The sequence below is a fragment of the Pieris napi genome, chromosome 15, assembly GCF_905475465.1.
Source record: "Pieris napi chromosome 15, ilPieNapi1.2, whole genome shotgun sequence".
Lineage (NCBI taxonomy): Eukaryota > Metazoa > Arthropoda > Insecta > Lepidoptera > Pieridae > Pieris > Pieris napi.
In genome coordinates, this window is record NC_062248.1 from 3,230,907 (window position 1) to 3,254,285 (window position 23,379).

At 33.9% G+C, this 23,379-nt stretch overlaps 2 protein-coding genes across 3 annotated transcripts; one reads left to right on the forward strand and one right to left on the reverse strand.

The window, feature by feature from the left end:
- Positions 1-847: 847 nt before the first annotated feature.
- Positions 848-2,820, reverse strand: LOC125056566 (probable rRNA-processing protein EBP2 homolog). The gene is made up of 5 exons (XM_047659726.1): positions 2,648-2,820; positions 2,359-2,579; positions 2,124-2,282; positions 1,901-2,048; positions 848-1,249 (listed from the first exon to the last, which is right to left on the reverse strand). Exons 1-5 carry the CDS (start codon positions 2,705-2,707, stop codon positions 890-892), a joined length of 948 nt encoding a protein of 315 aa, XP_047515682.1. The 5' UTR covers positions 2,708-2,820; the 3' UTR covers positions 848-889.
- Positions 2,821-4,972: 2,152 nt separating this feature from the next.
- Positions 4,973-22,432, forward strand: LOC125056360. Of its 2 annotated transcripts, none has more exons than XM_047659398.1 (12): positions 4,973-5,134; positions 5,615-5,897; positions 6,411-8,077; positions 8,155-10,588; positions 10,677-10,858; positions 10,944-11,121; positions 11,193-11,625; positions 11,692-11,795; positions 11,874-13,211; positions 14,255-14,480; positions 18,321-18,446; positions 19,064-22,432. In XM_047659398.1, the coding sequence occupies exons 2-12, from the start codon at positions 5,859-5,861 to the stop codon at positions 19,096-19,098; spliced, it is 6,762 nt and encodes a 2,253-aa protein (XP_047515354.1). In that variant the 5' UTR covers positions 4,973-5,134; positions 5,615-5,858; the 3' UTR covers positions 19,099-22,432. The 2 variants fall into 2 exon arrangements, with proteins under 2 accessions (XP_047515354.1, XP_047515355.1); XM_047659399.1 differs by having other exon boundaries at positions 5,782-5,897.
- Positions 22,433-23,379: the final 947 nt, after the last annotated feature.

Genomic DNA, 23,379 nt, shown 5'->3' on the forward strand with positions numbered 1-23,379 from the left:
CATTAGATGCTGGTTATCAGATAGCATTCTTGATACACTTCTTTTAAAGAAGTAACTTTCAAAATGAACTACTTTTTAATCTCCCTAAACTATATCTACTTTTGTTTTGATTATGTTTATGTTAGTAAAACTGTTAATTATTACGTTAGCCTTAGTTTTCTTTCAAATAAATAACGTCATTATCACAAAGAAGCCGTTTTCATCATATTCAGTCATGTGAAATTCATTTTTTTTTAAACTGGACGAGATCCCGAAAATCTCGGGATCCCGCTGGATTGATATTTCTAATCCCGCGGGATCTCGAATTTACGATCTCGAGTCGGGATTGCATTCCCTAGTCATAATATGTATAAAATTAAAGTATAATTTTGTTGTATAATAAAATGTTTTAGAAAAAAAGAATTATACTGTACTCCCTTAACAGCCACGCCGGTTTCTCTTTTCCGCAGACTGAATCACGTCTTATTTTCACTTTATTGCACTAAAAATCATTAAATATTGTCAGAAATAAATGTGAAAAATCATTTAAACATTTAGAATTCCGCCAATAACATAATTCGGATATATAAATATATATTATTACTAGAATTGATAAAATTGTTACAATAGACATATTAAGGAGCTGTTAAATTAGATTTTACAGTGTAATAAAATATTAGATTTGAAGTCCATACAGATCAAACACATTTCTACACTGTTACACACAGCTGCACAATAATAATTTAGGCTAAGTACTCGATTTGTTCATTGCAATCTCTTTGAGAGAGATCAATACATTTTTTAACTAAAAAGCTATTAATCTATTGTAACATTACTGAAAACCATGATAAAAATAATAATGCATAAAAAAAATTCAATGCTTTATTCTTATATTATTAGCTAGTTACATTTATCTCTTGGCATTCTTCCTCTTAGATTTGCCAGGCCTCTGATTCTTCTTCTTGTTATTAGGAGTAAATTGTTTAGATTTAAAATTGAATGGTTTTTTCTTGGCAGAACTATTAAAACCATCCATTTGGCTTGATGATTCTCGGGTATTTAATTTTGAACCCTTCTTCTTTCCACCAAAACCAAACTTATCGTCTTTCATTGTTCTTCTCTTATTAACTTTGTTTTTAACATTGCCTTTTTTTCCTTTTCCCTTATTGTCATCTAAGAAGTCTAAATCAGTTGACTTGCCCTTTCTGACACGTTTTAATTGTTCCAACATTTGCTTTTTATCTGCTGCTTGCTTTAGTTTTGAATCAATCTGAAAAATTATTGATATTTTGTGTTAAGTGACTGAAAGAAAATGCTTCAATCATGTTTCAAAGTCTCAAGGTAGGATTCAGAGTAAAAACTTATTGCAAACAATGATTCCTATATTATGTCAAAATCCAATGCATTTTTGACATACAGGAATCATCCCTAGCATGAAGTCTTGCCTCCAATCATACCTTATGCCTTAGTATTAATATATATTCAAGTTCACTATAATTCATGTTTGATAACCACCGCCTATTCAAACTTGCATCAACTTCACTTAACTTGCCTTCTATTGTATTAAAGATATTTATAAAAACTTTATTGTTAATTACATAATGGACTAAATGGTCAGTACTATACCCCAAAATTATAGCTTCTTTTCACAAAAGTTATATTTCCATTACCTTGCCTAAACATAGCTCAAAGACAATGTAATACTTTCTTAGATAGAAACAAATGAATAATTTCGTTTGCACAGCAACTTGCCTTGGTGGTATATTTTGTGTAATGTCAAAATTTTTTTTACTTAACACTAGTAATTACAGATTATTTATATATTTTACTGAACCCTTACTAAATAATAGATAACTGCATATATATTAAAATAAAAAACATGATAGAAGTTCTGTTAGAAATTGAGCAACATTTTAAGTACCTGAACTCTTTTAGCCATTTTTTTCTGATCTCTTAGTTGTCGCACTTTCTCTACTCTCGATTGTGCCGCCTGTTTAGCCATGAGGTTCTTTCTAACCTTCTGCATGTGCTCATCTGTTTTTGCCATCTCCGCAAAAAAGTCATCAGGCCTAAATAGATAATTGTCATACAAGAATCCTTCAAATTGTGAATAAATGAATATCTTTTAAGCAGTTAACTATTACCTTCTAGTAGATATGTTAAGATCCTTTAATCGTTTAATGCCATCCAACACAGCAGATTGGGCTTGACGATGTATAAGATTCTCGCGCTTAAATTCATTCAAAACTGGATCATTGGTTGGGTCATACACTTGTTTACCTTTACTGTTCTCTTGAAGGTTTCTGAAAATAATTTCAAATTATAAATTTAGCAGTCCCGATATACAACAAAAAAATCTTTAAATTTTTAAAAACTGACTTTCGACGTATTGCTGTCTGCTGAATTTGTAGTGCCACATCAGGGGCCATTGGAGCAACAGTTGTAACCAAATCTAAAGTTTCAACCCATGGTAATTTCAGCTGAAATTCCTTAAGTTTAGTTTTTAAATCTGCTACGTTATTCGCATATCGTTTTTCTACCTTTTCAATTTCTTCATTAAGTCCTGGTTTCAATAATCCCTTTGCGAATGCTTCTTGTAACTAAAATTATAAAAGTAAATTATTCACTGAACATAATTTATATACCACACTTAGTAATAACTTTTTACCTCCTCATCAGAATCAATTTCACTATCACTGTCATTTAAAACAAAGTCGCTTGTAGTCATTTTAAATTTTAGTGTTTAATTATTAGTTTAAAACAAAACATAACCTAAAACCAAACTCAATATTTCATTCGCATTCGAATACGCATTAAACGCACGTTGATTTTGCTTTTTTGACAGTTACGAGCATAGAATAAAATACTGCTAATGAGTATTGAAGAAACACCACAGATACTTAATAACAACTATACCCTATAAATAAATAATGTACCACAGGTAAAGAATATAGACTCTACTAGACTTGTACTAGAGATTTAGACTAATTTAGAATTTCTTTTTGTGTATTTATCGTAGACAATAATACTGCAAGTATAAAAAATAATGATAAAAGTATTTTATTTTAGATCTAGGTTCATTGGAATACATATATATTTTTTGGTATCAGTATGCCCTTTTTTGGCAAAGGCCTCCTCCAAATTCTATAATTTCTCTTTGAACATCACACTGTTTCTTTAATCTGGACTATCCACCTTTTAAATTGTCTTCCTCTCATTGTACCTTGGGCATCAGTATGTCTGGATGTTTAGTCAACAGTAGTGAATGTAGAGTCGAAAACTTAATTTGTATGAAAATGAGAGTTCGTGTCGAAAAATTTTCATACAAATTAAGTTTTCGACTTTCTGTTTCTACATACACTAGATTTAGAAGATCTACTGTTAAGGCATCTTGACTAAACCCCTTCTCATACTATTTGCCACGCACATTTATACACTTAAACTTATTTATTTTCGTTTTGACATTTGCTAACTTTTCTGCTGTAGTTTACTATGCTACGCTTTAGTGAGCGCCTAAGTTTGAGATCTTCATCCCCAAGGATAAAATCTCGTATGACCATCTCATTAGAGAGAAATTCATTAAAAAAATAGATCTAAGAATAGTTTTTATCTATATCTGTATCGGATATTATTTATTTGCCACCACTCTGTATGATCTTTTGGTATAAATTACATTTCTGAATCTGCATTTATCTATAAAAACTGAATTTTAAACACTATCAATTATTTCGGTGTCAATATTGTAAAGGGGTTAAACTCCTTATTAGAATATTGAATCTTATTAAGTACCTAGTGATGATGATTTGATGTATAAGGCTGTCGGAATAGAAGCAGACAATTTATTTGTCTAATACATTACATAACTTTTATACGCGAGCCATTTTTAGTCATAAATATACAATACAATTATAAAAGTAATAGTTCATTGATTTTTCAATCACTAAATTAATTCATTATTCAGGTTATATATTTTTCATTTGAAAGAAGTGAAAAAGAGACAGATATATGTTTGTCTTCATTTGCAAACGGATATATGGATGTGTTAAAAAGGAGCATTATTAATCAGATACAAAAATATCTTTTCATGCTGGTCTTCGCTGTCAATCGATTTCGATAGCCTAACACGAATCCGGTGTGTGACAATTATTCTCAGATACATAAATATCAGATAATAATTGTACCTACATTCATATACCTAAATCATACCTGTTTAATTTAACCCAACTACAAAAAGGTATTTATTATATTTAAATGTTTATAGATTTTGATATCAATATATTTCATACATCCATAATATTATTAGTTAAAAACACAGATCGCGAGTACTTATATTAGTTGTTTTGTCTAGTTTAATTTGAAAGTGTACTGTGTTGTGGCTTTTCAGCTCCAAGCAACCCTTAGTGGGTTTTTTTTTTGTACTTCGGTACCTTTACTTAATTTATATTACTTAAACAATTAATAAATAAACGTTATATTATTATGTATGCATTTTAGTAATAGAGTATAGAACTTTTAAATTTTTAGTTATCACCATTATGTTTTTTTAACTGTTGTACATTCTTGGACCTACTTTTAGATAATATAATTGTTATTAATAATTATTTTTATTTATATGTATAATGTGGTATATGAAGCAGGAAAAGCCTTTTATATAATAAAAAAAAAAAATCATTTCTTATCTTCAAATTTCAAGTATAGACTATGTCATCTGTTATTTTCTAGAACGAATTGTTTGTGATTAACTATTAGCTATTCCTTTCATAAGCAACAAACCTATTTGTTGTCTATTAAATTTATTAAAATAATTTAGTGATTTATTAAATGATTAAGAATACTATGGATAAAATGTTTTAATATAATTGTGTCATAAACATTTTTAAATATTTATAATTTATATTTACATTAAAATAAATCTTTATATAAAAAAAAAATATTTAAAAATATGAATTTGACCGGAAAGCGACACTACTTCTAATACTTCCTTGTAACCCCCCGTTGTTTTGTATCACGAAAATGCAATGGCCGCCATCTTCGACTCTTGTGAATGTTTTGGTCGTAGTTCCGTACTTTAAGAGCTTTTTAATTTGTGCTATGAAAATATTTGATGGAAATTGATTAAAGTCATCGTGGGAATTCGGTTTAAGATTTAGTAAAGGTTAGTATAATTTATTTTCCAATTTCATTCTAAATATGTTTACATCTGGATTTCTTATGTTTTAACTGTTAGACTTGTGTGAATATAAATAGATCATTGTACTACTTCTTTAAAAATTGTTTAACATTTAATATAGGTGTGAATCTTTTACACTACGGATAATAAAATTGATAAATACATACAATACCTCATTTTCTTATTATAATTATTTTATCGTCTCTTTGTTACTATGCGGACTAAACTCGTATGTTTTAAATTGATATTTCATATAAATAATTTGGATGAAACGTTTAATATATTGTAATATAATACGTTTCTAGGTTAGTGTTTACTTTTTTGATGTTTGGAGACATATCAGTTTTTGTGCCACAATAATGGCGGCACTATATTTTAACCTATCTACTTATATATCGACATTACGCTGCTTCCCAATTGTTTTTTATCTTTTATTGTGTTGTGAATCCTTATATTTTCTCGTAGGAAGTGAAATAATGTGAGTTTTCAATAAAAATTTGGAACAATGACCTCAACTGTCGTGTACTTAGACGAGGGTTAAAAATATTTTCCCGAATGTAATATGCCCCATTCAACGTCCAATTCTGAAGATATCGATGGCCCAGGGATAAAATATCAATTTTCGATTACAGTCACGTAATAAAACCTTGGAGGCCAGGGAGCTCTCCAGTGCATCATCTAGGGTTTGACCCAAGATGATATACTCAGTATGTCAGCTACATCGGAATATGAACCTGTGGCCCGGCAAGTGAGTACTTATAGATTCCGTCATGTGATTTATTTATTATCTTTCCATGCCACATAAGCATAAGATCATATATTATTAAACATCCACCTTCAGCTACTGAGTCCTTTTACCCTTCTCTGTTAAGTATTTCTGGCTAGATTGACTAAGCATAAATATGACTATAATAATATCATTATTAACTTAGTTTCCAGTTTCAATCATAGTAAAGTAACATATAGATCTACAAAAATAAACATGATTGTCTGAAATAAAGAGTTTAATTATAAAGTTGTATTATTACATCCTTTAGATTTAGTTTGAACATATAGTAATATAGTAGACATATGGTAAGTTGTGAAATATTGACAATATGAATTCTTGAGATATAAGTTTATTTTTCTGTGATTTATAAACATATTGTACCTAGGAACAGATTAGCAACCAAGTGAAATTCTTTACTATATGTATGTAACCATTTGTTCATAAATTTAATTTGTGTATGTGTATTTCATTATTACATCATTTTGGTTTCAGAATTACGGGCCAACCACCTCCAGTGATAGTATTTTTGAACACATCTTGGAATCCAAAGTAATTACTAATATGGATGTACCAAGTATTCGCACTCCTGTTTTAAGGGCGATCCCCTTGTCCAGTAATGATGGTGATCCAGAACCAGACTCCACTAACCATGAAAGTATTATAAAATCTGCACATAAAGAAGAAAACAAAGACGTCAATTATGACACTAATGAAAAGAGATGTGAAGAGGAAATGTCAGTAGATTCCCTTCCTAGAATAGTGAGAATTGAAGAAGCTAATCTTGAAAATGTGGGACACATTGCATATCCCATATTACAAGATGATGATACAACTAATGTTAATTTTGTAGAAAACACAGCAACTATAATTCAAGCACCTCTCAATAGTGCTATTGTTCAAAATGTTACCAAATTGCCTCAAAACTTTACAATAAATATGGATGGTGCCGTCGGTAACATAGCATCTATACAAAATGTATCCCAAGACGTAACAGGAAGCCAAACTTTATGGCTACCTACAATTTTAGCTACTAGTGCACCAACTAATATTAAAAATGAGGAAGATAGACCAGCAAGTGTCTCACAAATCATAATCACTAGTGAAAGTTATATGACTGACCCTAGCCCCAGAAGAGCCAATATAATAGAAGCCAATTATTCCAATCGCCCCAAGAACTCTAAAGTTCAGATCTTAAGTAACATATCTTTACCTAAAAATTCAAACTATACCCAACAATATATTACCCAAACGAAGGATATAACAACACAAGTATATGGAACACAAAATCATGTTTATAAACTGAGTGCTAATGTTGTATCACAAAAGCAAATTAACAATTCAGTACTTTGTACTAAACCACCAAAAAGTCAATCACTTATCGGTGGAGCAACACTATCACCTGCAATAATAAATAATAGCCCGGTAAAGAATGTTTCTTACGGGCATACGTTTACTAAGAGCACAAACATAAGTAAGGTAAACAATGGTGCTAATCTGAATGCAATGGTTGCCGCATCAACTAGTAGCATGCAGTGTCACATTTTATCTCGGGTGGTCTCTGGACCTAACAAAGTGTCAGTGCACGGGAAAAAATCAGTAAACGCTGTAAAGGGAAAAAATTCCCAAGTGCAAAAGAATCAATCGAGACCTATTAAAATAATACAGCAGGCTGGTACTGCTCAAAAATCAGAAAGCAAGACATGGCCCGTTGCCAATGTCACTTACAAGACTGCCTCTTCTTTTGTGGAATCGAATACTTCAAAAGTGATACAAAAGGTTGGTAGTCCTAACAAAAACCAAACTCTAAAAATGCAGAAAACTGAGAGATTGGTGCTGCAATCTCCTTGTGGGCCAGTATTGCTTACGACAGCTCCTGTGACGACAAACCTGCCGAAAGGCCCTCATTATGTTCAGTCTGGGGCAACACCCAACCTTAGATATGTTCAGACATATGGTGCTGAGAATCAACTTTCCACCATTTCCCAGGTGTCGGCTAACCAACAGTTGACAGCACAAATACTACAATCACTGTCTCAACCAAAAGTTATGGGACAGAGTCCCGCACATATTTCCTTAAAACGGAATAATATTCTTTTGTCACCACAGGCTATTGAGGAACCTCTCGAGATAAAACCGGCAAAACAAAAAAGGATTATGTAGTAAGTATATTTTAGTATGACATAACCCATGATTTTTCCCATTAATGATAAATATCTAATACTATTTTTTTTTTCAGTGGAGACAAGTCAACTTTACTCACGGCAGATGATATCATTGGCACTGAAGAGAGACCTAACTTGTCTGAAGAGTTACGTCGATATTCACATCAGGGATTAGTCTTTGTCATGTTGGATCACACGTATGCATTGCCAGTACAAAAGCAACCAGTGGTTTCATCACCGACGAGTGTGGCTATTACTTCTACCACTACCACAGTAGCCGTAACTCTTACTACTCCACCACCTATTGTGTCACCAATGATATCGTCAACACCGGCGCCAATGAGTCCTATGAAAACTTCACCAGCTCTCACTAGCACATTTGACTTAGCTTTGACTCCAGTACCGACAACTCCAATCTCAGTACCGATTCCAGTTACATCTTTGCCTTTAAGCTCCATAACCTATAAACCACAAACACAATCGAATCAAGACGACGATGCAGCATCTATTATTTCCTCTATTGAGGGTGAGAGGAGGCCACCCGAGCAAGGGGGAAGCGATACAGAGACCGCCCCTGAAGGTGAGGAAGAAGGGAAAACTAGGTGTATCTGTGATTTTACCCATGACGATGGATACATGATATGTTGCGACCGATGTGGAGAATGGCAACACGTTGACTGTATGGGTATTGACAGAAACAACATACCTGATGCCTATATGTGTGAGCTCTGCCAGCCCCGCGCTGTAGATCGTCGTCATGCTCGTGCCATACAGCTAAGAAAACGGGAAGAATTGAGCGCTCTCGGAGCATCGGATTCAGATTCTTCAGAATGTCATCGACTTCCCGGACAAAGACGAAAGAGGTTATTAACTGTAACTACGTATACCAACACCAGTGGCAGTTGTGTCACTACTTATAATTCAAATGCCCCAGTATTACCGCCCTTACCGCAGCCGTCTCTACCCCCGTTGCCCCCGAAAAGAGGGCCAAAACGACCTAAAAAGGCGGAAATGGTGAAGAAAGTTACAAAAAGAAAACTTACGGAAAAGCGCGTAAAGCGTAAAAAGGAAATGATGATGAACAGAAACAAATACAACTCAAATGTATCAAATAACCAAATGCATTGGCGAGATCTTTATGAAATCGCTGTAACTAATCATTACAGTCCTGAATTGCGAGCAAAGATAATGAAATACAGTAGCAAGCTCGGAAACACATCCAATATGGCTTCGGCAATCACTGCACATTTATGTACCACAGTACCACATGCAGGCGGTAAAATATTAATAGCTACTAAAGACCTCAAAGAAAATACTCCAATAATTGAATTGAGAGGTAAATATATGCTTTCTAATCAGCACAGACCTCAGTTGCAAAACTCTGTACGGGCTGGGAGTCAGAAACCTGGCCCGTTTGTATTCTTTTACAGATTGCCAAAAGACAACACTCAGATATGTATAGACACGAGAACGTATGGCAACGAAGCGAGATTTGTGCGCCGGTCGTGTAAGCCAAATGCAGAATTACAGCATTGTATTGTTAAAGGTGCTTTGCATGTATATTTGGCGACAATTGGCGTGATTCAGTCAAATACTGAGATTACCGTGGGCCATGACGCTGATAATAGTAAACAGCCGTGTGCATGTGGTAACCCTAAGCATTGTAAAATAAATGGTTTCAGCCCTGTTTCCTTACCTCCTCGTAAGAGCATGGACCTTCCCTTGCGAGAAAAACGAAGTCGAAACAGGTGCTATAGTTCGTCATCACCGCTATCTCCTCCTTTGGGATCAATTTTGACTACACCGACAAAAGAAAATCCACCACCGTTTAAGTGTGAGCCACCATTAATAAAACAAGAAAAACGCTCACCAATAAAGCATGAGTTACCGCCAATGTCACCAATAAAAGAACCAATGCTATCGCCAGAATATTATGAACCTATTAAGCCTGAATCTGATGTGAAAGAAGAGTTCTATCAAGAAATAGACTTGACTGCTAAAGAAGAAATGAAATCAGACTTTGACGAGCCAGATTTTATTAAAATTGAACCTAAACTTGAAGAAACGCCAAAAGATATTATTCAGTCACACACACAGTTTAAGCCAGATGATACAATGGAATTTGAGAAAGTTGAAACAAAATTGGAAATATTTGAAACAAAAGAAGAACCAATTTTGCCTACATTTTATGCCAAAATGGAAAAGCTCAATGAGAGTTTAGAAATGAAAGTTGAACAAATGAAGAAAGAAGAACCAGTAAAAGAACTACCAGAAAAATTGGAGGAACCAGAGTTAGAGGAACCTAAAGAAGAAAAACCTAAGATTGAAGATGTCACAGAAGAAGAAAATCTTCTAACTAAAGAAGTAACGGCAAAATCGGCATGTCATGACCGCTCTGCAAGAACTAGCAGAACTACTTGTGTTAATCAAGACTCACTTGATGACAAAACTGATGATTCTCAAGATAAAATGCCAACTACCAGCAAGGGAAAGGAAAAGAGGAAAATGGTGAGAAGAAATATTGATCTACATTTTTATTTAATTTCCATATTATAAATTTAAGGAAATATAATTAAAATAAATGGTTTTATTTCAGACGCGTGAAGAACGTAAAATGGAGGCTATAATGAAGGCATTTGAGAGAATGGAAAGGGCCGAACAAAGAAAACAAGAAGTGAAAGAGAGGCAAAAACGAAGGGAGTCTGACCCGCATCCACACAACTTCACTGAAAAGGAAGATGAAGAAGATGTACATAATAGCTTTAAAAAGAGAAAACGGTAAGTTAAAGAAACATTTTTCTCCTGTTAATATCAATTTGTATTAAAAATAACATTAAAATTTTTATGTTTGTTTTTTTTTTAGACGCAGAGGTCGTGCTCGCACATCTTCACAATCAAACAGAAGGCGATTAAATTCAGCAGACAGTGATCTTGTGACCTCAGGTGATGAAGCCCAACCATTCTCGCCGCCTCACGAACCTTGTAGAAATGATCCAGTCACGCCCATAAATGAGATCAAACCACAGGAATCTATGCCAGACGTAAGTTTGATCATTTAGTTAAATATATCATTATTTTTACCGATTTTATTAATGTGCAATTTCTGTTTTAGAATATTGGATTGAGTTCAGCGTGCTTACTAGTAGAAGCCGCCGTTGGCTCGGTTGAATCCGCTTTCAAACAGCCAAAAACTAAGAAAACAATGGCTAATGAATGGATTGGTCGTTCGCCAGAGAGGACACCATCGCCTTACAACTCGCCATATCGACCGTCTCTAGTTTCGACTACCTCTTTGGAAAGTTTGGTCAGAGTTGCCTCAACGATGATCGGCGATCTTAGCGGTGGGCAAGATTATCATGAAGAAGAGCAGCTCCAGTCGCCACCACTGACTCCAGGGAAAGATAGAAGTAGACCACCAAAGAAAGCTAAGAGAGTAACACGAAGTACACCGGCGATTGAAACACCTGAATTCCCACAAAACCACAGCGCAAAGAAACGATGGTTGCGACAGGCTATCAGCGAAGAGAGCGATTCGCCATGTCTCGGTAGGATTCAGTCCGGTCGTTATATATCTAAATTTATTTCAGACTCGATTACTACGTTTGATGTAGACACATTTGTTCCAGAATCTCCACCCAATGAAATGGTGACACCGTTGAAGAAACGAAGAATGGCCAGAGAATCTTTATCGTGTGATCAAAATCCACATGATACTGTAAGTAATATTGTTTTTGAAAATGAAATGTAATGTATGTATTTTGTTTCCTCTAATTTATGTTTAAAATTTGTTTAGTGTAACGATGAAGTTTCACCAGTAATGACATCTGAAGATTCACCGGTCAAGGAAGATTCTCTCGCTTTAGCTCGTCAATACAAGCGTAACATAATGGATATGTATGCACGAGACAGAACGCGTTCTGACAGTGGCCAAGGTTCCGACGACCAATGCAATATCGATCACGATGTTCTTAATGTTAAATTGGGAGCGCACAACACTGAACATATCCGCCGAATTATTGGCGTTCCTGATGATATACCGGAAGTACCTAAAGAAGAAGACATAGCTGTCAACAATAACAATAATTTAGAAGTAGAAGAAACAAACAATAAAGTTGTTCCAATGGAGATAGACACAACTGTGATAACGCAATCCAAAATAGAATCTAATGAAGTTCACACTGATATAAAATATAGTGCCAGTCCTATTGAGAAGGTACAAAGCTCACAATCGGCAGACACGAGTGGTAATTCATCACCGCAACGAGATGAAATGGATGATATTCAGAAAAAAATACATTCATTTCACACAGAGAACATACTTTTTCTAAAAAGCAGAAATAAGAAACCACCAAAAGAGAAACGGAAGAAGGTGAATTTGAACTTTGATCTTAACATGGTTGATGATCAAATCAGTATTCAATTGAGAACGGATGATACTAGTAATTCAGAATTCAACGGTGACATTCATGATGATACAAATTCACATGAGGAAATGAAGATATCACCTGAAAATATACCTCTACCGCCTGTTGAATCAATACCGTTGCCGGCACCAGAGACTATACCGCTACCGGAAGAAATAAATCCAATGGCCATAGTGCCTTCTCCGGAAACAATACCACTTCCGGAAGAGCCAATGAAACCTCTTAACCAAATCGAAGCATGCCCCGACTCGCCCAAGCTAGAAGCAGTCGAAAGGCCGTCCGTGCTAGATTCGGCGCCGTTTTCCCCAAGATTTGGCTCCACCGGCCTCTTCTCGGGCCTCTTCAGTAACATGCCAAATTCATTCAAGGACTCGTCCATAAACGAGAATATACCAAATATGTCGTTAATAAAAAGTGCAATAGATAGGACTACAAGTTTAGACGCTAGTATATTCGATAAAGACAGTATAACTCCAGTGGACGAACTGAAAAGTGTTCAGGAGATACTGACGCGAGTGAATAATATGGACTCAAATAACAGTGTGTTGTTGTCGGGTGTGTTGAAGAGTTCGAATAAGGGCGGGCTGTTGGACGCGCCAGTGCCTTCCTCGTCTCCCGCCCGCCCTGCCAAGCCCTACTGCCCTCGCACCAATGACCCAAGGCTGAATCCTCCGCTAGCTGATAAACCCAAACCAGTTAGAAGAAAGGTGAGTTCTTATTACTCTTTAAATTGTTTTTTATGTGTCATTAGGTAGGTCACGAATTAAAAATGTGTTGAACAGTGCAGTTTTTTTATGCATATAGAAAAAACAATTTATTTTCTAACCTAACCTATAGATGTAATCTTTTAATGTGGTAGGTCTTATTGGACAAATAATATTTATACACCAGCAGTTTTAAACATACACAACCAATTATCACGTCTATATCATCCACGTGTCTAGCGAATAACCTTGGCCTTCTTTTGTATGACAAAAAATACCAACAATCTTGAATAATATTATGAAGTTTTATATCACGTAATTAAAAAGTTGGGCAATTAATTCTATTTTAATTTAGCGTATACAACGTAATTGTAATTAATATTTTAGTATCAGGGCTGTATTGATGTGTTCTAGCGTTTTATACTAAGGTATTACCGATGTAATTATTCGATTCTGAGGTAATACAAGTGACCTTGAAATATCAAACATAATGACTGCAATTAAAAACCACTTGTTATAATACCGCCACACAATCATATTTTAAAGTTTGATATAGAGTACTATAGTTTTTGCGAATGGGATTTTAAGCAAGTTAAGGAAAATTTTCTCCCTACTTCAATGAGAAATCATTGATGGAGAAGAACCATAAGGGGTGATTATTATTTAATACCTGCTTTGCGCCTTACGATGACGTAATTTCTTTTTACAGTAATGTTTTACTGGAGTTGCGAAATATTATGTATGTTTTAAAATGTTTCAGCATATCTTAGCTTTCTAAATAATAAAAATTTATTTAGAAGCCATCTAATATTTTTATGTACTTATATACCCATATCTCTAACTACTTAACTAATTTTGATAAAACAGTTAGACAAGTTATAAATAAAAAATGAATCATCTCGATATGAAATAGAACAGAACTTGCTTAAACAAATATAAAAAAATTATTAAATTACAACAATACATACAGTATTTCCTTTTGAAATCTCTTAAACATGTATAGCTATTTTAAAATACTTATAAACAGTTCTCATGGTTATCCCCAGCTCTCTATAACCGAATATCGAAAGAGACATAAGGGAGCAACGGCTTCCGACGATGCGTCAGCCGAGGGTGGGGAACTGGGTCTGGGGCCAGAATGGTCTTCCGGGTCCACCAATTCATCGGGGTCAGCGTCTCTCTCACCGCAAAGGCTCGAAGCAGCAGCGGCGGCAGCAGTTGATGAGCTGGAGCAGCGTTTGCATAAAGACCTCGGTTCGCATATGCCTAAAGGTAAAGCTTCTACTCAGTGTTCGAATGGATTTATACTCGTAGTTATTATTATTGGTATTTTTTATAGAATAGGGAAACGGGCAAGAGGCTGATGTTAAGTGATACCGTCGCCCATGGTCACTTTAATTGCCACAAGTTTCACAAGTGCGTTGTCTTTTAAGAATTGGGACGCTCTTTCTTTGAAGGAACCTAAATTTCGGAATTCGTTCGGAAATACTTCAGTGGGCAGCTGGTTTCACATAGTGGTAATTTTCAATGCTCTTAATAGAAAAATTTAACAATAATTGTAATAACAAGTAATATTATAAACTCAACTCTATAAATATTCATTTATCGTTCGATTAAAAATTTAATCGATATTTTTTTATAGATTTTGGAAGTTAGTATTTTCATTCTACCAAACGATTATATCGTTGATAATGATCCAGAACCTGCTAATGAAAATTTGAAATAAATATAAAAAATAGTTTTGTATTAACAAGTAACAACTAGTAAATCGGTATTTTACAAGCAAATTGCTAATTAACTCGTCAAAGTGCCAATCAAAGCGTAAACGCACGCAACTTCCTCCGTCGTTAGAAAACATTATCTATATCCGGTATAAATGTTAAATATTTACGATCAATGTGTTGTAGTACTCGGGTAATGGGCCTTTGCTACTTGTACATTTATTTACGAACCAAAATAAACAATTATTGCTGTGCAATGTACATAGACAATGTTTATAAACTGTCTTTAGAAACTCAATTATCAAATTTTCTAGTAATATTTTTGAAGTGAAAACTTCTTTAGTGGCGTTGTTGTACACTTTTTTTGGAATGGGTAAAAAATGTTAAACTCGCGTCAGGACACGTGACCTGATCGAAAATTCGTAAGACGGATGGAGAGTAGACAGCTGGCGCGGCGTATTTAATGTAATATAAATTGTCATGTTTGTGTACTATAGCGCAATAAATAAATATTGTTTTGTACCATATAAATGATAGTACTTTTATACTGATAATTAAACCAATTCGTGCAAAATTATTCCCTAACCATTCCAAAATATCAAAAAAGGCTCAACGTTAATATTCAGGTTTTCACTTCTGCCGGCACTCTCGGAGTGCAACCCGTAGTTTTTTTTCTTAATATCTTTTCCGGTAAGGCCGCCTTTTTTATATGATTTTACTTGTAGTCCTAATGCGAATAACGAAGTGTTAGTCAATAAATTAATAAAAATAATGTTTCAATTCCATCCATTATTATTTTAGTTTAAATTTCTTTTGTTTTTGAACATACAAAGAAATTATAAAACATAACAAAATTTAAGTGGAAACCAAAGTGAAACGTATCGAAATTTTAACGTTACAGAGTCGTAAACTTCACATTGTTATCATGAGATTAGAATTCTGATGATGTAATATGAATGAGTATATGACACTAAACGATTAATAACTGCGCAGTATTTTAAACGCGATTTTTATCTTTGTATCGCTTACCATAATCCTTTAAATATTCTTTTTAAAGGATGATAAAGTCAGGATTGGGTTAACGTTTTTGAATGTCTATTTCCCAGAAAATTGTATTATAAAAAAAAAATAAAAAAAATTGTTCAAAAATTAAAAAAAAAATGGGATGGACACCCCTTATCACTTAAGGGTTTGAAAGATATATAGTAGCCGAGTCTCAGACTTCTGAATATGCAAAAAAATTTCATAAGAATTGGTCGAGCCGTTTCGGAGGAGTACGAACATTGTGACACGAGAATTTTATATATATATATATAAAGATAAAAGTTCTTACGGATGGAGGTGTCATTCGTTCATATGTTAATATGTCTTGTGTTAATTACAAAACAGTCTAGCTTGTTGTGGTCACAGTATTGGACAGATCCTTATCAAAACTATTTAATTTTGGTAAACCTTATATTTAAATAAAAACAAGGAAATAAAGTCGTCGTAAAATTTTATGTATTAATAAAACATCTTTAATTATTGTCACGTCAAGACAATGGATTTATTTACCGCATTTGAATAATTCATGCATGACGTTGCGCGTGTATGAGCGTATGAGTCGTTGCAAATTAATTTAAATTGTTACGGACTACTTTATCGAGATAATTGGTTCTGGCAATCATCGTTATCGCAAGTTAAACGGGGCACAATGATACTTTGCTACACCCACTAACATGCATAATCACGTGACTAAACGTAAAATTCTATTTCATATATCACGAAACAGGTCGCGCATATCTTTGTCTAAAGGCTAAATTTTAACATATTTTTATTTTAAAAGGAAGATATAGTTGGGTATACACATAGAAAGTTACTCAAGGAAACATTATTACAACGTTCTATTATCTATGTGTATGTCAAAGTAAACATATGACGTGCGACAACCATACATAAAGAAGGTATAACAGATGGTTAACCATTAAATATTTTGTGTACTCTTGATAATTTGTCATTTTTATCCGGTCCCTTGAAAAATACTCGATAAATTGAATATATGTATTTCATTAATTCAATGTTAATTGGTCCTTTCAGTCATTTGATGTGGAAGGAATAGTATCTTGCTCGCCATCATGATAATTTGAAGTCTGGGATATCGTTTGTTTACATATGTATGCAGACATGATATGGGGAAGTTCGCGTTCCAGTATTATTTCAAACGTTAATAACTCATGTTAATGTTTGATGCGGAAAAATAATTGACTAAAGTCGCTGACTCAAGAAAGAGTTTTCAACATAAAAAATTGTGAATAATTATTGTATTTAATACATAATATAAATAATAAATCGGAATGTTGATCAATCTCTTATTTACTTGACTCACCTCCTCTTGGGGGTTTTAAACTCTTGGTAATTTAAAATTTATCTCTGGTCCCTTGAGTTTAAAATTATCGAGAGTCTGTACTATGATCAATTATCTATGTTTGTTTACCTACAAAAACCGCCTTCATCTGCATTATTATCACTAAACTGGAAGAAAATGTCCAATACACATGTATTTTCAAGTGTATTAGTTAAATTACAGTTGTACAAATAACAGCACGATAACAATACAGTCCCAGAAAATCCGGATTTTATGTATGTTAATGTATGCGCTTACACGAGTCTGGTCAAGGTCATTCGCGCTGTTATTACCCAACAACAACGTATTAACATTGTATGCGATCGTTTTTGAGAATTTTCGCATTTTTAACGAGTCGTATTCTATGGTTTTGATAAAAACGAGTCGTATATATAACGAATTGTGTGGTTAGTGGCTGACGTGAGCGTTGCGTTGGTTTCTGGGATAAAATAATTACATGAGAGGAATTGTTCTGATGACCAAGTTTCATCATCGGACGTCGAGGCAGAATACGAAATTCCACCCGTATCACCTCGACGTCCGTCGTTCCACAGCCAGCTTCCCACGGATGTATTTCCGAATCAATTCGACTTAGGGTCCTTCAAGAAAAGAGCGTACCAATTCTTAAAAGGCCCCCAACGCACTCGCAAGCTCTCTGGCAATGTGAGTATCTATATCATATGAGCCTCGTTTGTCTCGTTACATTAAAAAAAACTCTTTGCCTACTTACAACAGATTTCTCTCCAATAATCTTTATATACATATATAATTCTTCTGTGAGTGTGTATGTCACTGAACTTCTCTCAAACGACTGGGCCGATTTTGATGAAATTTTTTGTGTGTTCAAGGGGATCTGGGAATGGTTTAGATTTACAAATCAGCCCGCCAGATGGCGCTGCAGTCGGTACTTTCATACTTTGCTTTACTAATCGCTTGAAATATCATGCAGGACAACGTCTGTCGGGTCCACTAGTTTTTTTATAATAAATAAAATTGAATTCCCTTCAGGTGTGTTCGACGCTCAGCCAACAGCCTCAGAGCGACAGCGGGAAAATCTAAGCTCTCGGCTTCGAAAAGAATTTGGCCTCGCATTACCTGATGATGAGGAAGCGAGACCTGCCACCGAACCCTCGGGTAAGTGGATTTACCTTAAATCCGTGTTTAAATAGTCTCCAAAAGTCTGTTTTGATTTTGACGAACATTCCTTTAAGAATCTGAAGTGGTATGTTGCAAAATGCAGATTTTAAATTTATTTTACATATTCAAGTGTTCAAGCCGGGCCGTTCAAGTTTTTTTTTTTTTAATTGGACAATTCACACCAATTGACCTAGTCCCATGCTAAGCTGGTGAAGCTTGTGTTATGGGTACTAGGCAACGGATAAACATACATATTATAGATAGATAGACATATAAATACATATTTAAACACAACACCAAATGCTCATCACATCGATGTTTGTCTCAGCCGGGGATCTAACCCGGGACCCATGGATTCGCAGTCAGGGGTACTTACCACTAGACCAATGAGTCGTCATTACGTAAGAAGAGATGCAATTTAACTCCGGGTATACCGGGTTATAGGGGGATTACTGAAACACAATCCCTTTGTATATAAATGGTTAGTCATTTATGCAAAGTGCTCTTCTGTCTCGTTCTGACAAATTGTGTTTACGCTGTGATGAAAAGAGACAAATGATTTCTTTGGTTAAAACAATGCAATTATATTTCTAAATAAAATATTCTCGTTCCAGATGTCGCTGAGGTTGCGAAACGCTGCGAGAGGTAGAGGCGTGCGCACACAAGATAAGATAATATTTTTGTAAATCTCACCTGTCGCTTGTAATGTAAATTTTTTAACGATTCGTGTGTAAGTTGTATATTTTCAGTTTTATCGATTTCTTCGACTTCACGGTTTTCAAGTACAAATTTTTATTTCCCCTCTGTATATAATGTATATAGTGTGTAATGTAAGACGTAGTATACGGTAGGGTTATTACGGAATTAAACCCGTAGTCGCACGACTTGCGACTAGTCGCAGTTATCGACAATGATCGTACAATGGTCGCTTGTGATAATTAAATAGACTTATAACTTATTAGCAAAATTGACATTTCTTAGGCCCGTATTCCTGAACGATGTTTAAACTTTAAGAGCCGTCAAATTTTTTATTCGGAGTTTGACATCAAGATGAGATTGTGTCTTGAGTTATAACTACGGGCCTAACACGATATTATACATTTAAATGTTAGATTAAAAAGCAGTCTATGTCTTCCCAATTTCAGATACTTTTGTATCATCGACGAAGGTGCTTTTTTTGTTTCTTAGTACCAATATATTGCGACTGGTCGCAACCCGTGCGACTACCGATTATATCGCAATACCCACAGTATAGTGGCATAAAGATTTTTATATATGTACAATGTATATGTATCTTATTGATATGTTAATTTATTTGGTAGCGTCCTAGGGTACGTTGACTAGATTTTTATACGCATAATGTAAGTAAATTATAGTTGTTTTTATTGTTTTATTTTTTAGTATACAGTTTGGGCGTGTCTAGACGTAGTAGTGGAAGTTAGTCGATATGAAATCACTTCGCCATTGATGTTTACGTCGGTAATTTCTTTTGGCGCGTAATTTTTGACAATTTACAATTGACGTTTGAGTGTTGCCAGTATAAGTCTTTACCCATCACACTAATTTTAAAACCACTTTGGGAGATAAAATTATAGTTTTATTTTTTGTCTATTGAAATACAGTTTTAATTATTTTTTAAGATTGTATTGCATACTTAACAACCAATATACAACGAATGTATGTTGTTACCATTAAATTATACAGTATGTAACAAAAACTCTTTTAAACCTAGAATACAGAAAAAGCTCTAGACAAGTATTATATTTATTTTCCGGGAAACTATTCCCGTTACTTAACGAGACTCTTGTGCATGAAATTGCAAATGACACTGCCCAATAATATCGTTAATAAAAAATTGCGCGTAAAATAGCCTTTTTCATATTTATTAAAATCGAAATTCAAATTTGGGGTCAATCACCTCATAATGGTCGTCTGACTTAACATCTGTTTATGAATTTCTATACTAATATTACGAAGAGGATTTTATTTTTATAACGAATATAGTCGAGAACTACTGGATGGATTTCGAAATGAGCTAATTCTAAAATATTTAAAAAAATTGTCTATGTGAAAAACATTAAGTTAAAAATGTAGTAAAAGCAATAATAATATAACTATTTTGTTAGATCGTATAAGTTATAGATTACAGAGTTTTTGTTACACACACATGTTTGTATTACACCGTGTAGATTAAACTAAAGCTAAGTACATTGAAGGATTCCCGTTTCCCACTCTAGACAGTTTCAATAATTATAATTTGCAAAAAGATTAATAGCCCCAGTGATTGCCTAACATAGTTTTTAGAGTGTCACAATCTTCGTCTAGTCTCAGATATATAAAGCATACAGCTGATTTCCCCACAATTTTTTTTGCACAAGTAAAATTTTCAAAGCCCCTACAAAATGTTCTATAAAAAGTTCACTTCTAATGAAAGAATAGCTTCGCATGCGCATTTCGCCTCTATTTACTTAACGTGAATGGTCAATTATTTTGTCATTGCGTATATTATAAGAACGTAGTAAAACTACAATCGCCCAGTGTCATTATTTGGATTGCTCAAGTCAGCTGATTTGTGTTGATCTCGGGGTGGTCGGGTCGAAATTATATTCTGTTTTCAAAATTCTCTTTTGTTTGGAGAACCGCCTATACTTTGAAGGCAGAGCGTTTTGTGATTTGAACTCGTTTAATGATTTAGAACGCGTGCGTCGTGCATGTGTATAAGGGAGCGTTCAAGTATTACGCAACGAATTTGTGAGGTCTTGTACGTTATTACGCGTTATAGGGACGTTTGAACTCCGCGTTATAAAAAAAAATATTTTTTTATAACATGTATTAACGGGATTAAGCGAAAATAAAGTTATTTTAGCGACTGTCTAGTACTTTACGCCACATAATTGTGAATTTTTGCTAAAAATGTTCCCTTGGTGTTCATATCGTTTTGGAGGGGGCCCGAAAATTTCCCAAAAATTGCGTTACGTAATACTTGAACACTCCTTAACCGGTTCTGCACAAACTTGTACATACACTTGCAATTGTCTCGCTCCCAGACGATTTAGCGTCCGGAGACACTTGTTATCTACTTAATAAATTCGTTTCAATAAGCATAATCGATCTTAGGTTTTAGTCATGTGTTGCAATAATCGCCTAAAGGCTTAGTAAAAATCTAGACACGAAAATGATTAAGCTATTTAACTGTAATTCATGATATATTTTTTGTACAGAAATCTATTCTAGCGTGAGAAGTGACAACTCGTCGATGAAAGAAATTGTAAATATTTAAATCTGGTTGTTAATAGAATGTAACATTGTCGCTTATTCACTTAAAGTTAAAGTGCATTTTCGTCTATGCCATATTTATTTTTAATTTATTTTAATTATTAAAGCGTCTCAGGCCCTTACGTGTACAGGAGTTTTGGTTTAATCTATGTTTTAATTACCAGATCTTGAATTATACCTAAAAGGTTATCTATCTATCTATATATACCTTGATTCTCTATTTATTTCTATGCACTTTAACATCTCGTAGGCGTATTTAGATGAAATCTTTGTGATAAAAGTTTTTAATATCATTCAGTAGAGAAATGTGTAACTGTAAATATAATAATTAATGTTTAAGCGAAAAGCTAAATATATTTTGTTAACAATTATAAATCACTTCCTAATGTTTGCCTGTCAGATTGATTAATTTTACTCCCACGTGCGAGTCTTTGTGTATTAATTTTAAGGCATTAAAACGGAATATTTTGCAAAAAAGTGTTCTGTCGAAGTACTGAGAAAGGTCAATGTTGCATCTTGACAATTTTCCTTGAACTTCGACGGGACACGGGTATTTTTTTACTTTAAGTGGATCATTAAAAAGAGCTGTATATTATCCAGATGTTAAATATTGATTATTTCTTGCTTAATGTTTGAACTAAGCATGTAAAATTAAAAATAATATAGAATAAAAGATGTTACGATAATTACATAAATCTTCGTTTGAATACACTGCCTTTCCTTTAATCCTTTTCACAAATGTTGATGATTTGAATTACCACCATCACCAAAATTATTGGTGGCCATTTTTAATTTTAAAAATGTTAAGTCGACACAAAAGTATGTCTACATCTTAATAGTTAGAAATAGGTTTCAGTTGTTTGTCGGTGAAGGCATATCACTATTTTGACTAAGGTAAGTTTTTTATTCAATTATTGCTTAAAAAATTAATTAATTTACTATTTTACTGACGTAATATTTCATAAATAAATCAAAAATTTCTCATCTACTCAGATACTATATAAAAGGTTATATTTTCATTCAAATGTTATTTTTTGGGCTATTAATAGTATTAGATATTAAATTAATCTTAAATCTGGGAAATAAATGTATATAATGTTCTTTCGTCGTAAAGATTGTCGGCTCGCAGTGTGTTTATGAGCCATATACAACGGGTTTATTATTATTATTTATTTGTTCAGATAAAATAATCCATTATTATGTTAGTATACATTTATGAGACCACTTACGTACAGGTGGGGTTGGTGGACTCCGTTTCCGCATTTAGACTCGTAATCGGTGAGTTGGGCGTAATATCGATCGTACAGGTAGGGTTCAAATACTTTTGGTCAGAGAATTTTGTTTTAATAAACAGAAAAGGAATTTAAACTCCACTGGCAACAGTTAGGTAACTAAACCTAAACTGCTTTTTATAGCAAATTTTCTTGATTTCTTCCGAAACAGTATTTTTTAGAATTCGCACCCGTATCTTCGTAACTAGCAAGACCAATCTAAATTACTATATTCAACGGAATCCGATTTTTAAGTCGTTGCCTAGCCCCTCGCCTCGTTACGACTTCAATCCTCGACTCGGTGCATGATTCTACCTCTTTCATAGACAGTTATGATGTCATGATGTGTAACATTTGGAGTTATACTTCCATTTACGATGTGG

Bases quoted from the DNA above. Each gene is read 5' to 3' on its own strand.
- LOC125056566 (XM_047659726.1), bottom strand. From the start codon at position 2,707: ATGACTACAAGCGACTTTGTTTTAAATGACAGTGATAGTGAAATTGAT. The intron at 2,580-2,647 runs GTAAAAAGTTAT...TTATAATTTTAG, and splicing joins AAATTGATTCTGATGAGGAG to TTACAAGAAGCATTCGCAAA. The intron at 1,250-1,900 runs GTACTTAAAATG...ATAATTTTTCAG, and splicing joins AAATGGCTAAAAGAGTTCAG to ATTGATTCAAAACTAAAGCA.
- LOC125056360 (XM_047659398.1), top strand. From the start codon at position 5,859: ATGTCAGCTACATCGGAATATGAACCTGTGGCCCGGCAA. The intron at 10,859-10,943 runs GTAAGTTAAAGA...TTTTTTTTTTAG, and splicing joins AGCTTTAAAAAGAGAAAACG to ACGCAGAGGTCGTGCTCGCA. The intron at 11,626-11,691 runs GTAGGATTCAGT...CGTTTGATGTAG, and splicing joins GAGCGATTCGCCATGTCTCG to ACACATTTGTTCCAGAATCT.